The sequence below is a fragment of the Schistocerca gregaria genome, chromosome 2 (assembly GCF_023897955.1).
Source record: "Schistocerca gregaria isolate iqSchGreg1 chromosome 2, iqSchGreg1.2, whole genome shotgun sequence".
In the NCBI taxonomy this organism is placed as follows: domain Eukaryota; kingdom Metazoa; phylum Arthropoda; class Insecta; order Orthoptera; family Acrididae; genus Schistocerca; species Schistocerca gregaria.
Genome location: NC_064921.1, coordinates 165,809,624 through 165,825,068, shown reverse-complemented (window position 1 = coordinate 165,825,068; position 15,445 = coordinate 165,809,624). Strand labels below are relative to the sequence as shown.

The 15,445-nt window shown below is 46.2% G+C and overlaps 1 protein-coding gene across 2 annotated transcripts in view; it reads left to right on the top strand.

Annotated features, from left to right (window-relative positions):
- Window positions 1–15,445, top strand: part of LOC126336595 (E1A-binding protein p400-like) — a 161,086-nt gene that overhangs the window by 107,675 nt on the left and 37,966 nt on the right. For both annotated transcript variants that reach the window (XM_050000460.1, XM_050000459.1), the window contains exons 4-6: window positions 2,643–2,920; window positions 7,586–8,012; window positions 11,450–11,911. In XM_050000460.1, coding sequence (XP_049856417.1) covers window positions 2,643–2,920; window positions 7,586–8,012; window positions 11,450–11,908 — 1,164 coding nt within the window. In that variant the 3' untranslated portion in view covers window positions 11,909–11,911. The remainder of the gene's footprint in view (window positions 1–2,642; window positions 2,921–7,585; window positions 8,013–11,449; window positions 11,912–15,445) is intronic.

Here is a 15,445-nt window from a genome sequence, read left to right as displayed (position 1 = left end):
TCTGGCGATTCCTTGTCGGGGCATTCAAATAGCAAAAAAACAAGTAAAAATTTGTAAAGAAACAAATGAAAGGCAAACCAAAATATATGTCTAGCAACGATGTGACTCTAAAAGTTCTATTTTAGAGAAAGCGAGAATTTTGACTTCAAATTACGTCAAATTATTCAGAAAGCTCGTCTGGTTGTGAGAGTCCTTGTAAGAAAATGGATTCACGAAAGAAAATGCTTCTTCAGATTTACAAGACTGAGATACTACAACGTAGTCCTCAAACTAATGCATCTCTTTTGGGGTTGACACAGTCATTGTTAGAAATAGAAACATTGAAGAAATTCAAAAGAGACAAAGAAAAAAAAATCAAGAAAAACGTAGTCTAACTTACACTTAAGAAGGTATGTACATGTAAAGAAAAAGTAAAGGAACTAAAAAATATGCTATGGTTTGCACAGATGTGAAAAAATTCAGACTAAAACACTGTAGACATATTAAAAGAACCTAATCAACCAGGTAAACTAGACGTGTTGCGGTTTGCAGCGAAAGATGCAGTAAAGAGAAAGCTAAAACAATTAAGTGATGGGTCATGTGAAAACAGACCTGAAAGAAGAAGGAATAACAAACAGAAAATTTTTGGGTAGAAGACGGACGACTGGACATTGGTCTGGCAGAATATCCCATACTTGGTCTGACGATAGAAAAAGCGTGTATCCTGAGTAATATAGGGACAAAGAAAAGCTGAAACATTGTTGTACATAGCATTATCCATTAGGACCTAAAATCATATTATAATAATAACTTAGCTACTAAGTACAGGGTGACAATTATTGAACTATGAAATAAAATCGTCATAGATTCTGAACGGTTTGGTTACAACGTTTAAACTGCACGGTTAGCCGCGGGGCATGGTGGGAATTAGTATGCAGTGTATGGTTTGGTTTTAGCGACGAAGCCCAATGTCATTTGGGTGGGTTCGTCAATAAGCAAAACTGGCGCACTTTGGGGACTGAGAATCCTCATTTCGCAATCGACAAGTCTCTTCACCCTCAACAGGTGACTGTGTGGTGTGCAGTTTGCAAGATCCCCTCGCTTCTAAAATGATACTGTTATTACTCATTTTAGCCGCGAGTCCGTAGAGGATGGTACAGGGTGTTTCAAAAATGACCGGTATATTTGAAACGGCAATACAAACTAAACTAAACACCCTGTATATGTAACGTACAGTATAACTGGTCAGAATTTCCACCTGGAATTTGCGAGTGTAAGTGGGACCTTTCTTGATCCGCCTTGGTGGGTCATGTCGAAGGATTTCCTCCTACCTGTGCGCGGTGCAGCTCTCGTAAATGTCGTCCCATGCAGATTCTTCATTGTTACTTCTCTGTCAGAGGAAGCTTATTGTCTGAAATTGCTGTCGGTCAACTTTGCGGAATCTATTTACTCGAAATTTACATTCAGAATGCCGTAATATCACTTTTATTCCCATTAGATCAATAATGAAACACTCATGTGACAAACTACTCGTAACCGAGAGCATGGGCACCATTGAACAAGACAGGAAGAGCTCTTAACGCCGACTGCCGACTTTGGCGCGCAGTCCGTATCTCTTACTAGTTTAGTCATAGTTCGTGGATTTCCGATTAAGTTCGTACTTACTATGATGTGCATTTGTTAATGAAGGGGTGTGAATTTTAACGAGGAAAAATATGATAAATAGTTTTAAACATCCAGAGGCTCCTCCTAATATTCATGTTGTCATAAATGACTTTAATTATTAAATATAAATGAACAAAATCGGTGACTTTGGAGCCAAGATGGCGGTTCTTCCCGTCATGTATATTTCCCAGGTTAACGCTTGTTGCTACGGTCCAGCGCCGAGCTCCACTCCACCACACGCGACATATGGTCGCTTCGTCACCTAGCCAGCCAGCGTGGGAAATGCTCTCCGACTCATGGCCGGCTACGGACTGCAGCACTTCCTAACTATCGTGAATACATCAATAAGAGACAATAATTTATGAAAACTGGTAAAAATGTCTTCCTCACGCAAGAGGCACCTTACAAGTTTCCAATCACGGAGTAATCGGTGCGATATTCCTTCAAGGCACGGTCACTGCCGAACGGTACGTGAAGGTTTTGGAAGGTGATTTCATTCCCATTATCCAAGTGACCCTGATTTCGACAAGATCTGGCTCATGCAAGACAGAGCTCGACCCCATCGAAGCAGGAGCGTGTTTGATGTCCTGGAGGAGCACTTTGGGAACCGCATTACCAGACGCCACTATCATGGGCCGCTATCTGCCGCCATATTTTCCGGATCGGGACACATGCGACTCCTTTTTGTGGGGCTATATTAAAGACAAGGTGTACAGCAATAACCCCAAAACCATTGCTCAGCTGAAAACAGCCATTCAGGATGTCATCGACAGCATCGATATTCCGACACTTCAGCGGGTCATGCAGAATTTCGCTATTCGCGTGCGCCACATCATCGCCAATGATGGCAGGCATATCGAACATGTCACAACCTAAATCCGAATATCTGTAGTGATGTGTACATGTTGAATAAAGTGTGTGTACGCCGCAGTTTTTTTTCATGTAGTTCAATAACTGTCACCCTGAACATCCCACTAGTCACTTCTGGCTGTCCGCAGGTTCCCATCAGACCTCTGCGCCCCCTGCGTCCGACGGTGGCGACGCCGCCGCGCCCGCAGACGACGACCACGGTGTTCCAGAACGACTACCGCCAGGAGCAGCTGGGCCAGTCGGTGGAGGACGAGGTGGACGATGAGCCGCAGCAGCTGTACACGGCCAGGCCCGCCCCCGCCTACTCCATCCCCAGCACCAGCTCGCTGTACCACCAGTACGACAGCCAGCAGTACACCACGCCCGCTCCCCTAGCCTTCCGCCCGCAGCCGCAGCAGGCCGTCAGGTACGCTTCATCTCCATATTGCTGCAGCATTGACGCCCTGACCGAATGCTAACAAAACGATATTCCAGTACTTCCATGACTGTGGTATATTTTTATTACAATTTCATCCTGCTGCCAGTGTACTTCCAGTAATTCGTGACATAAAATAGCCATTTCTAAAGGTGAAGAGTGGCGCGCGTACATGATGTACTGGTTGTGCCTAAAATTACTGGAACTGTTCAAGTGGAGATCAGAACACGGTATGTCCAGATGAGTTGCACGTGCATATAATCTTTCAGACTTTGACAAAGGTTGAATCATCCTGTCTTCTTCTGTAGTTGTTTCTCCACTGTGGTTCGCTCTAGTACCATGAGGGCTATTCTCTGATATCTGAACATGTGTCATATGATTATGTCCCCCCTTGTAGTGGGTGGTTTCCACACATTCTTTCCTTTTCCGATCTATGGAACACCTCCTCAATTTTTAACAGAGCACTTAATTTTAAGCATCCTTCTGTAACACCACATCTCAGACCCTTCTATTCTCAAGTTTTCATGCGTACCACACTCCATGATTCACTTATACACGTTGCTGTGCTCCGGACTTGCATTCTGTGAAATTTCTTCCCCTAGTTAAAACCTATATGTTTTCGATGAATACTCTCTTAGCCTTTGCTAGTCTGTTTCTTGTCTCCGTCTTACTCTGACCGCCATGTGTCATTTTGCTACCAAGGCAGAAGAATTCTTTCCTATCTACTATGTTGTCACCAATTTTTATGTTAAAGTTGTCGCTAATCCGTTTTCTGCTACTCCTCATAACTTTTTTTTTTTACTCTCATTTCATGTGAGATGTGGCTATAAAATTGTCGAACTGATGCTGTTACACAGTAAGTATGCATGAGCCAAAGATGAACGACCAGTACGAATGCGGCAGCCGGCCGAATTGGACGATCGGTTCTAGGCGCTTCAGTCTGGAATCGCGTGACCGCTACGGTCGTAGGTTCGAATCCTGCCTCGGGCATGGATGTGTGTGATGTCCTTAGGTTAGTTAGGTTTAAGTAGTTCTAAGTTCTAGGGGACTGATGACCGCAGATGTTAAGTCCCATAGTGCTCTGAGCCACTTGAACCACTTTTTGAATGCAGCATCTGTGGTAAGGGTAATAATAGAAGAGCGATTAGTCGTGAAGTTTCAAACGAAACTTGAGATAACTGGTACTGAAACGTGCCTTTTCCTGAAAGAAGTGGAGCGAGAGAAGTGGTGCAGTGGTTAGCACTCGTAATCAGAAGAACCACGGTTCAAACCCGCGTCCGGCCATCCTAATTTAGGTTTTACGTGATTTCCCTAAGTCGCTGGACCCAATGCCGTGATTGTTCCTCCGAAAGAACAAGGCCGACTTCCTTCCCCATCCTTCCCTAATGCGATGGGACCGATGAACTAGCTCTTTGGTCCTCTCTCCCCAAATCAACCAACCTACCTAAAAGAAATGTATGGTGAAGGTTGTTTATCACGTACGTGAGTTTTTGAGTGCTTCAAGGGATTCCCAGGCGGCCAAGAAGACGTTAAAGATGACTCACGATCGGGACGCATTTCAACAACAAAAACGGATTAAAACATCGAAGAAGTGTATCATCCGATTCGGTCTGACCGTCAGTTGAGTATTTCATCGATTACTAAATGAGCAAATCAAGATTGAAAGACATGTTGACGTTGTTTTCATTATTCATGGAATTGTGTGTCTTTACTGGGCTGTTAATCATCATTACTACCTTCAGGTTCTTACTCAACTCCATGAGAAATAAAGAAAAAAAAAGATCGAATTGTGAAAGAACAAGTTATAAATTCGGTGTCAAGACAATGCACCGGCTCTTACCACATTGTCTGTTAAGAGGTTCCAGCGAGGAACAGCAGGGTAGTGTTAGACCAAACACATTATTCGCCTGACCTAGCACCAAGCGACTTTTATCTATTGCCCAAGGTCAAATCTAAAATAAAAGGAACAAGATTTCAATCCTGAATCAGTGAAAGAAAAGCAGCATGCATCATCAAGGGGTTCAGAGAGGAATACCTCCAGCGTTGTTTCCATCAATGTAAAATTCGTATGGAGCTTTGTATTGACAGCGAAGGGAAGTTATATTGAGAAAGACACTAACTCAATATGCATGCTTTTGAAATAAAATGTTTTACAGCAGTACTCCCGTTATTTTACATGCACGCATATTCTGCGTTCAGTAGACTGTTCATTACAACCTGTAGGTCTCTTAATTCTTCCTCGCGTTCGTCTCTATGCTAGTAAGAAATTATGTACAATCATTTTCCTTAAACCCAGATACCTGTCTTTAGTAAGATGCTATCTTTGCATTCTTATAGTCATCTGAAAGGCAAGTAGAGAAAGATAGTGTTTAAGTTAAACAGTAAAGAGACGTGGAAGGTACGTTTTTGTGGCTCACTTAGAAGAACACTGTGTTCAACGGCAGATATCTGGATTTTAATCCTGCTATGATACCCAGCTTCAGCTTGCATGCTGAAAACAGTACTTGATACTGCCAATATTCACATGTAAAAACACATACACTATTCTACCATTAACAACTAATAGTTCTTTCCTTGGAGAGCAAAGTAACATAGCTGAATGGTTAGCATGGCTGACGCGGAAGTGCCAGGGACTTTCCCTTTGTGGGAGGACTGGTATGGGGTGCACTCAGCCTCGTGAGACCAACTGAGGAGTTACTCGACCGACCAGCACCGGTTTTAAGGTCAAGATATCTGGTCACGATGGGGAGCGCAGGGTGAACGGTGTGCTGACATGTGCCTTGATATCATACATAATGACGCCATTGACAGGATGACACGGCGGTCGGCCATTCCCGATTGGCCCGTCTAGTGACAGAACGTAGAGCTTCACCTTTACCTTGTACATTAAAAGTGGATAATTTGAAGAAAATTAAATAGGAAGGGCAGGCACTGAATCCTCAGAATGTGAGGGCTCAGCTGTTGTGAAGACAAGCGCGTGAGTAACCTTCCCTCCCTTTTTAACCTTTTCAATCTATCACTAACTCCTCTGTGAGGAAGAATCTATTAGTTCAAGACGTTATCATACTGTTTGTATTTTTATGCAGGACTACTCATGAGTACGACCGGGTTTCAGAAGGCGAATGTATTAAAACTATAAGACGGTAACAAAAGCGAAACCCATTACTATCTAGAACATCTTTCCAAGCTTCGATTCGTAAAGGCACCCTGCCGTTGTTTCCGTTGGGGAAGGGATGTCACAACACGAAGAGAAACGATCCATTGTGTATTGTCAGAACGAATTATTTTGTACCTGCAGACAGGCAACTCAGTGAACAGATCTAGATTGTGGACTACTGTCAAGCTTTCCCAGGCATTTCGGGACAGTAGATACAATTAATTGCTCACACATATTAACGTTTCCCCATATTAAGTGTTGTGTACAACTTCATACACAATGGTAAGGAAAAGTAGGTTATAGAGTGGTGCGGCAACTGTCATCACAAGAAAGCTGGACAAGAGTAGAAATAATTAGCGGACAAGTTAACGCAACAAACAGAAGATTTACTTAACTTGTATTTCTCCAAGTGCGCGAAGACTTGTTACAAATATTACAGCAAGAATTAGAGTGCAGTGCATAATGTAGCAACAAGGATGAGGCTTGCTGTGCTATGCAGGAATGATGGTGTCATAGTGATGAGGCCCTAAGAGCAAGTGAGCCGAGTGGCTGCCTCAGGCTATCCTGTACTGTAGTGACAGAGGACGCTCGTAGTCCAAAGCCAGTGGGGGCGTGGCTCAGTGGTCGCGCACCGATAGGGCCCGCCAGATACTTCACGAGCACTGTCGACATCAGACAGGAAACTTGCAACTCCGTTGCCAACTGTGACGCCCGTGGGGTGGTATCGACACGTGATACCACAATGAGCACGTGTAAGGTACATTAGAACCTTGGACAGATGCTCTGTCCACTAATATATGTGTATCTTATGAATGTGTAATAGTTTACCCAAATTTTCTCTTGAAACTCCAGAGGTACTCATGAATAGCCCTGTACGTGAAGTAAGAACTGGCTAGCTCATAACTTTAGTTTTCTCGAGTAAATTTTAGTTTCGATACAACACGTGGCCGAGCGGTTCTAGGCGCTACAATCTGGAACCGCGCGACCGCTACGGTCGCAGGTTCGAATCCTACCTCGGGCATGGAAGTGAGTGATGTCCTTAGCTTAGTTAGGTTCAAGTAGTTCTAAGTTCTAGGGGACTGATGACCTCAGAAGTTAAGCCCCTTAGTGCTCAGAGCCATTTTTTGAACAACACGTTGCTTATGATGTGCTGAGTAACAAAGTTCTATCAACCAGTTTCCTTTCATTTACGTCTATGGTCACAAACCTTTTGTTAACACATTACCGGTTTTGATCTTTGATGACCATCATCATAACCATGCCACTATGGCTGCAGTACATTAGGATTTTGTTTTTATGGAACAGATCTGATGAGTATCATTAAAGACCGAAACCGGTAATCTGTTAACAAAAAGTTTGAGACCATAGACGTAAATTAAAGGAAACTTATTACGTACACGGGTCACTGTTTCTTCGAGACGATGTCGCAGCTTGTGAATTCTATCAACCAGCTGAAGAGTGTACGGCCTGGTGTTGCAAACTGCCCTCCCTACCCTCAGCATCACGCCGCGCCCTCGCCCCGCCGTGGCGCCGTCGACGGTGCGCAGCCAGCTGCCGGCCACCACGTACCGACCGCAGCTGCTGGCCACGGCCACCCCCCGCCCGCAGACGACCACCACGCAGCTGTACACCCGCCCCCCGCCAGTCTTCCAGTCCAGCACCGCGTCGCCCTACTCGACCGCAGCTCACTCCCAGGCGCAGCTGTACGGCAGGACCACGTCGCTGTACCAGCCGTCCAGCACAGTGGCCGCCGCCACCGCCGACGTCGACTTCGACGACGAGCTGCGCAAGTTCCAGCTGGAGAACAACGTCGTCACGACGCCGCGCACCGTCAGCCCCGCCGCGCTGGCGCAGCGGGTGCAGCCCGTGCAGCACGCGCAGCTGGCCACCGCCAGGCCTCAGCAGGTGGTCCAGCAGGCACGCAAGGTGAGAGGGACTGCCTTCTCAGAACAAGAAAAATGCGGCACCCGAAACCTGGGACACACACGCCGTTTATTTCACTCTACTGATCACAATATCAAGTACAATATCTTCACTGAAATTCGGTCCACAAATGTGCTGAAATAATTTGATACCTCCTGCACCTGTCATGTTTTGTTTATTTGTATACAACTGCACAGTTTCTGTCTTGGTCATAACGTGAAAGTGAGTACAGTGATACGTGGAAATGTGTGCTCCTGAAAACCTGTGAAGCGTACCCACATAACGGTGCTAGTGATATTGGTTTTACAACAACAAACAAGCACAAACACAAACAATACCATTCAAACATACACCGAGTTGACAGAGGTCATGCATTACCCCCTAATATCGTGTCGGGCTTCCTTTTCCCCGGATGTGCAGTAACTCGACGTGGCACTGAGTCAATGGAGGTCCCCTTCAGGAACACTGAGACATCCTGCCTCTATAATAATCCATAATTGTGAATGTCTTGCTTGTGCAGAATTCCGTGGACGAACTGACCCCTCGTTTGCGTGCCATAAATGTTCGATGGAATTCAGGTGGGATGATCTGAGTGGGTGGCCAAATCATTCGCTCGAACTTTCCAGAATGTTCTTCAAACCATTCACGAGCAGTTGTAGAACAGTGACATGGCACTTGTCATTCATAAAAATTCAATCGTTGGTTGGGAACACGAAGTCCATGGATGGCTCCAAGTTGTCAAAAGTAGCCATTTCCATTCAATAAACACTTCACTTGGATCAGGGGAGCCAATTCATTCGATGTAAATTCAACCGACACCATTATGCAGCCACTACTAACTTGCACAGTGCTTCATTGACAACTTCTATCCATGACTTCGTGGGATCTGTGCCACAGTGAGCCCTTCCCAACTGAAATCGGGATTCTTCGGACTTGGCCACGGTTTTACAGTCGTCTAGGGTCAAAGTGACACGGCCACGAGCGCAGGAGATGCGCTGCAGGCGATGTCGTGGTGTTAGAAAGGCACTTGCGTCGGTCGTCTGCTGCCATAGACCATTGACGCCAGATTTAACCGCTCTGTCCTAACGGATATGTTCCTCGTATGTCCCACATTCATTTCTGCGGTTATCCCACGCTTTGTTGCTTCTCTGTTAGCACTGACAAATCTACTCAAACGCCGCTGCTACCTCTCGTTAAGTACGTGGTGAGAGGTAATGCCCGAAATTTATTATTCTCATCACACTCCTGACACTGTGGGTCCCGGAATGTTAAAGTCCCTAACGATTTCCGTAATGGAATGTCCCATGCGTCTAGCTGCAATTATCATTCCGCGTCCAAAGTTTGTCAGCGCCAGTCGTGCAACTATAGTCGCGCCGGAAACCTTTACAAATGAAACAACTTAGTACAAATGACAGCTCCGCCAATGTAATGCCCTTTTATCCCTTTTGTACACATTACTACCGCCACTGTATACGTGCATACCGATATCCCGTGACTTTCGTCACCTCAGTGTATTTCATTCTGCTTGTCACAGCTGTAAGTACACCATTTTCACTGAAACTCAGTTCACAGCTCCGATGAAATGTTTACATAATTCGATACCTCCTGCAGCTGTCTTTTTGTTTTATTTGTGTACGATTGCACAATTTCGGTCTCGGTCATAACGCGAAAGTCGAGCGCAATTATACGTGGAAATATATGTAACCCAAAAAAACTGTGACGTGCAGTCATATTAATGGTGCTAGTTTTATGACAACCGACTAGCGCCATGACAAAGAACACCATTCAAACACATTGCACAACAGAATTAATGAATTACGTTTCGAAACTCCTTAATTTCTACTCATTGCGAAACTTAAGGTTGAAATTTGGTTGAAAGGCGCGTACAACCTTTTCCTGTAATGGTGCAAAAGCGTGGCACCCTGCGACGTCACCCTCGGTCAAAACGACGATAGAAACAGCAAGGTGTCGACACACGCGAAATAAAGGCCACAGCTCAGATCATGTGACGAGTAAGATAGGTTAACGATGTCACATTGGTACCAGATATCACCATCATGCTGCCCTGTGCCACGTTGGACGTATCGTATGGTCGGAAGGTCGTCACACACCCCTCTTACCCACATTTCACGCCTTCTATTGATGCCTCTGCGATGGAGGTCAGAACCACAAAGCCCAGCCCTGAAACGACGCCGTTTTCTTATGAGTGCCTGAGTGAAACATTTCAGACACGCCGACGCTCAGAATCGGCACTAAAAGGTCGCAGGGGGAGGTGAAAGTGTCGTGAGTGAAACCATCCCTTTCTCCAAGGCGTTGATTGGCACACATTTCGCTGTCGGAAACGACAGTTTACAGTGCGACGAGCATCAGGAAAACTTTCTCTTCTTTGGCACTGCTGAGACCCTCAGACGTATCAACCCTTCTCTAAGTATATTGTGGGGCTGCATCGCTATTAAACGCGATGTACCCGTTTAGAGCAAAGCGCGACCGCAATTTTTACTCTCGTGGACAGGTTGGAACCACTAGGGACCGTTGGAAGCCATTCCAAAGCAGCAAATGATTGTTACGCTTTTTCGTCCCTCCTACTTCGCGTCCTCTTATGGGTGGAGGAGGGGGGCGTGCGAGATTGGTACATGCGGGAATATAGCGGCAAAGGGTCATTCTAATACACCCACCTTTGTTGAGCACTTTAAAAATGTACCTGTAGAAAAGGAATCTCTGGCGAGAGTACCAAGCGACAGCAGGCAAGCGACGTTGCTGCTCTTTCGCCGCTACATTCCTGCTGTTGCGCCTGATAGTGGGCCACCTGGGTCTGGTGCATGTCGAAGCGGTTGCTGTTCTGCAAGCGCCAAGGCCTTCGCCCTTCTCTAGATTGTTGTACAGATGACAAAATGGTAGATATTTAAGTAGATGACAGAGGGATAGAAAAAAATTCCAAATCACTCAAAAGAGGAAAGGCCGCTGGACCTGATGGAATACCAGTACGATTTTACACAGAGTAAGCGAAGAAACTTGCCTCCCTTCTTGCAGCGGTGTACCGTAGGTTTATAGAAGAGCGTAGCGTTCCAGAAGATTGGGAAAGAGGACAGGTCATCCTCGTTTTCAAGATGGGACGTCGAACAGGTGTGCAGAACTATAGGAATATCTTTCTAACGTCGATCTGTTGTAGAAATTTGGAACACAATTATGTTCGAGTATAATGTCGGTGTCTGTATACCAGCATAGGAATCGCACTGAATTGTATATACGCTGCAGTGACGCCCTCCAATGGAAACTCTATGATAGTCCCTTGTACTTTTCCCTCCCTGTACAAGAGGACCAAAAGAATTTTCTGCATAGCACGACATTTTATTTGTTTGTGTTTGGTGACTGATGATGAAGCACCCCTGTAGAGAAACTCTAGCAACAACAACAGTCACGACGAGAGGGTGTTCCTGCAGGTTCCCCCTGCGGCGGCGGCGCCAGCGGCGAGCTCTGACCCGATCTACTCGTCGGAGCTGGTGTACGACCCGGCGACTGGCCAGTACAACACGGTGCTGTACCAGACGCTGCCGCAGACGCAGGGCGGCGAGCTGAACCTGCGCGCCAGCATCCAGCCGTACGTGGCTCCGCAGCAGTCACAGCAGCAGCACTACTTTCAGCAGCTGCTCCAGTCGCAGCAGCTGTACGCGCAGCAGCGGCAGCGCTCCCGCTACGAGGTGACGACGCCGCCGCCGGCTCCCGCGCCAGCTGCCGCGAGACAGCAGCAGTACCGCCAGGCGCAGGTACAGCAGGCGCCGCAGACCTACTACTACGTGGCAGCACCTGCTGGCCCGGCCGCCGCGGCGCCGACGGGCAGGGAGTCCCTCTCGCACGGTCAGATAGAGGCCTTCCTCCGGGGGCACAACATCGCCTTCTAAAAGGTAACCATCTCTCGTCTTGTACCACTTGTAACACTGTAATTGACTCACCTCGGGCTGTATGCTCTTGGCTACAATGGGCACTTGCCGCACATCTTTCTGACCTGTTCCTAATGCAAGCCTCTTCTTCCTCTCATTCTCACAGGCGTAATTAACCCTATTCTCTATCTTAACCAGTACGGTTATGACCAAGCTACTAATACATCCAGGGGACAAAAGTCAGCCTGGCGGAGTGGCCGTGCGGTTCTAGGCGCTACAGTCTGGAGCCGAGCGACCGCTACGGTCGCAGGTTCGAATCCTGCCTCGGGCATGATGTCCTTAGGTTAGTTAGGTTTAATTAGTTCTAAGTTTTAGGCGACTGATGACTTAAGAAGTTCAGTCGCATAGTGCTCAGACCCATTTGAACCATTTGAACGGAGTGTAGTCCAGCAACTCGACTTGGTATGGACTCAACAAGTCGTCGGCAGTCTCCTGAAAAAATATTGAGCCAAACTGCCTCCATAGCGATCCATAACTGCGAAAGTGTTGCCGGTTCAGGATTTTGTGCACCAACTGTCGGGCGATCTGGGCACCAAAACATTCGCTCGAATTGTCCGGAATGTTCTTCAAACCAACAGCGAACAACTGTAGCCCGATAACATGGTGCATTGTCACCCATAAAAATGTGCTATTAGCAAAGACACTCACGTCGGTCGTCTACTGCCATAGTCCATTAACGCCAAATTTCGCCGCACTGTCCCAACGGATACTTCCGTCGTTCCTTCCACTTTGATATCTATGGTTATTTCATGCGTTGTTGCTTGTCCGTCATACTGACAACTCTACTCAGACGCCACTGCTCTCGGTCGTTAAGTGAAGGCCGTCGGCCACTGCGTTGTCCGTGGTGAGAGATAATGCCTGAAATTTGGTATTCTCGGCACACTCTTACACTGTGGATCTCGGAATATTAAATTCCTTAACGATTTCGGAAATGAAATGTCCTTTGCATCTAGCTCCAGCGAGAATACCGCGTTCAAAGTCTGTTAATTCGCGTGGTGCGACCTTTATCACTTTGGAAACGCTTTGATATGAATCATCTAAGTACAAATAACAGCTCCGCCAATGCGCTGCCCTTTTATGCCTTACACTATACTACCGCCACTTATACACGTTCATATTGCTGTCCGATGACTTTTGTCACCTCGGTGTATATAAGGGGCAGATATTTGAAAACTAAGCAGGTGGAAAAAAATGCGTGAGCTGTTCATTATATCGGAAGTAATCGGCATAACTGTTAATACATTTCCCCCCCTGCGAAACAAGACTGTCAGTGCCTTCATGGAAAAGTGTTTGCAGTTACTTATGGAACCATGATCGTACCCAGGGGTACACGTTTTCATCCAACTCAAACGACGTTCGCGAATGTCTTTCTTCAGGGTTCCAAAAATATGAAAATCGCATTGGGAGGAGACGTGTAAGGGCTTCCCAGCGAATCTGCAGTGTAGTCGAAAGGGATGATGTCGCCCGTCGACATTCCTGAGTGTCTGGACTTCATGGAGGGCTTCAGTTTCTGAAAAGTGTCCACATACCGCTGTGCGTTAACTGTGACTTCGTGCTCCAGAAAGCCAATGAGCAGCGGTCCCTTGCAGTAACGAAAACGGTCATCATGACATGAAACAACATTCCTCATCGTGATGCCGACGCAGGTGCTGTAGTTATGTCGACAATCTGTACAACCTCGGCTCCGTCGTGAGGCTGTTAGGAACCCACTACCCAAAAATTTTTCCATATCTGCAGATGCTATGGAGTGACGGCGTGAGCGGTACCGTGATTGATCCCTAACATGAACCGGACGTCTTGTGCCACCCGGTGTCATCACTTCTGATGGCAGCATTCGCCGCAACAGTGGCAGAAGGGGTAATGAACGATATGCCTGTCCTGGTCGATAGCTGCCTTTCAGTGACACCCAATCTTTTCGAAATAATGTACTCTACGCAAACATACGTGCAGATGACATACTGTGTTCGCCATGCGCAGTAGACATTCAGGAATGAATTTCTCTTCCTTTACATTTTCCGGAGTCAAAAACCAATCTACACTTCCATGTTCCTCTTTTCCGGCCTCCATAGTGAAGGGGGACGCACACAAAATTCGCTGACCTCAAGTCGAGCACTTCTAACAGACATACGACACAGCTGTGAGCATTGGCGCTGTTCCTTCTCGACTCCCAATAGACAGCGTTCAGCGTTCCTACACACAAGCCTATCGGCTTTACCAATATCCGCGCTATGCCCGTTATGTATTTATTTGACTTTCCATTGTAAATTAATTACAACTTTGGAGATTATAAAGCTCTGTAAATAAGAGTCGAGGACCGGCCAAAAGAAACAGATATATCGAGTAAAACCCTGCAAGTGTAGGCCTACAATACCGAGAGCGTAGAAGGTGGTCACGGTGGAGTTTTAGACCAACAATGGATGTGACGCAATGAGTGCACTTACTAACCCCATCAATTTATATCAATGTCTATGCTGACTGGAGCACCATTGCTGCACAGTGCTCAAATGGAATTTTCTTCCGAATCAAGAACACTGTCCATTCTCGCTGATGGATAATTGGACATTACGTCAGCCATCGCTGCTCAACTCTACGTACAAAACGACCGTTATATTCTCCCGCCACATCACAGCTCTTGTGATTATTTTCAGCAGTGTGTAAACATCTGACTCAGAAATAATGAAAGGAAGACATAAATTCGTATTCCCTGTTTCTTCCCATCTGTATCTACAATTATATTGTGTAGGCCACCTAATGGTGTGTGGCGGAGGGTACTTTGGTACCATTATCATTTGCCCCTTCCTTGTTCCATTCGCGAACAGTGGTTGGGAGGAAAGACGGTCGGTAATCTTCCGTATGAGATTCAATTTTTCTCATTTTCTAGTCGTGGTCATTTCGCGTGGTAGCGAGTAATATATTGTTTCCACTGTTCTTGGAACGAATACTTTCAGAATTGTAGTAGTAAACCTCTCCTTTACGCACAAGCCTATGTTGCAGCGTCTGCCACTGGAGTTTTTTGAGCATCTCCGTCACGCTTTCTACATCTATATTTGCCAATCCACGTTATGACGTATGACAGACGGTACTTAGTATGCCAATTCCCTTTTTCCTGTTCATGTTCATTTTCTGTGGGAGGAACAATTGTTGGTAAGCCTCTGTGTGAACTCGAATATTGCTGATCTTACCATCGTGGTCTTTTCGCTACATCTGTACAGAAGGAAGCTGTGTATTGGCTGACTCTTCTACGAACGTGTTTTCTCAACAGTAAACTGTCGTATGATGCACAACGACTCCCTTGTGGTGTCTGCCACTCTATTTGATTGAGCAACTCTATGATGCATTCACGCTTACTAAATGAACTCGTAACGAAACGCGCTGCTTTTATTTGATCCTCTCTATTTGGTCTATCAGTCCTATCTGGTATAGATCCCAGACTGCCGAACAATATTGGCTGCCGGAGGGATTTGTAAGACATCTCATTTGTGGGTAGACTACACTTGC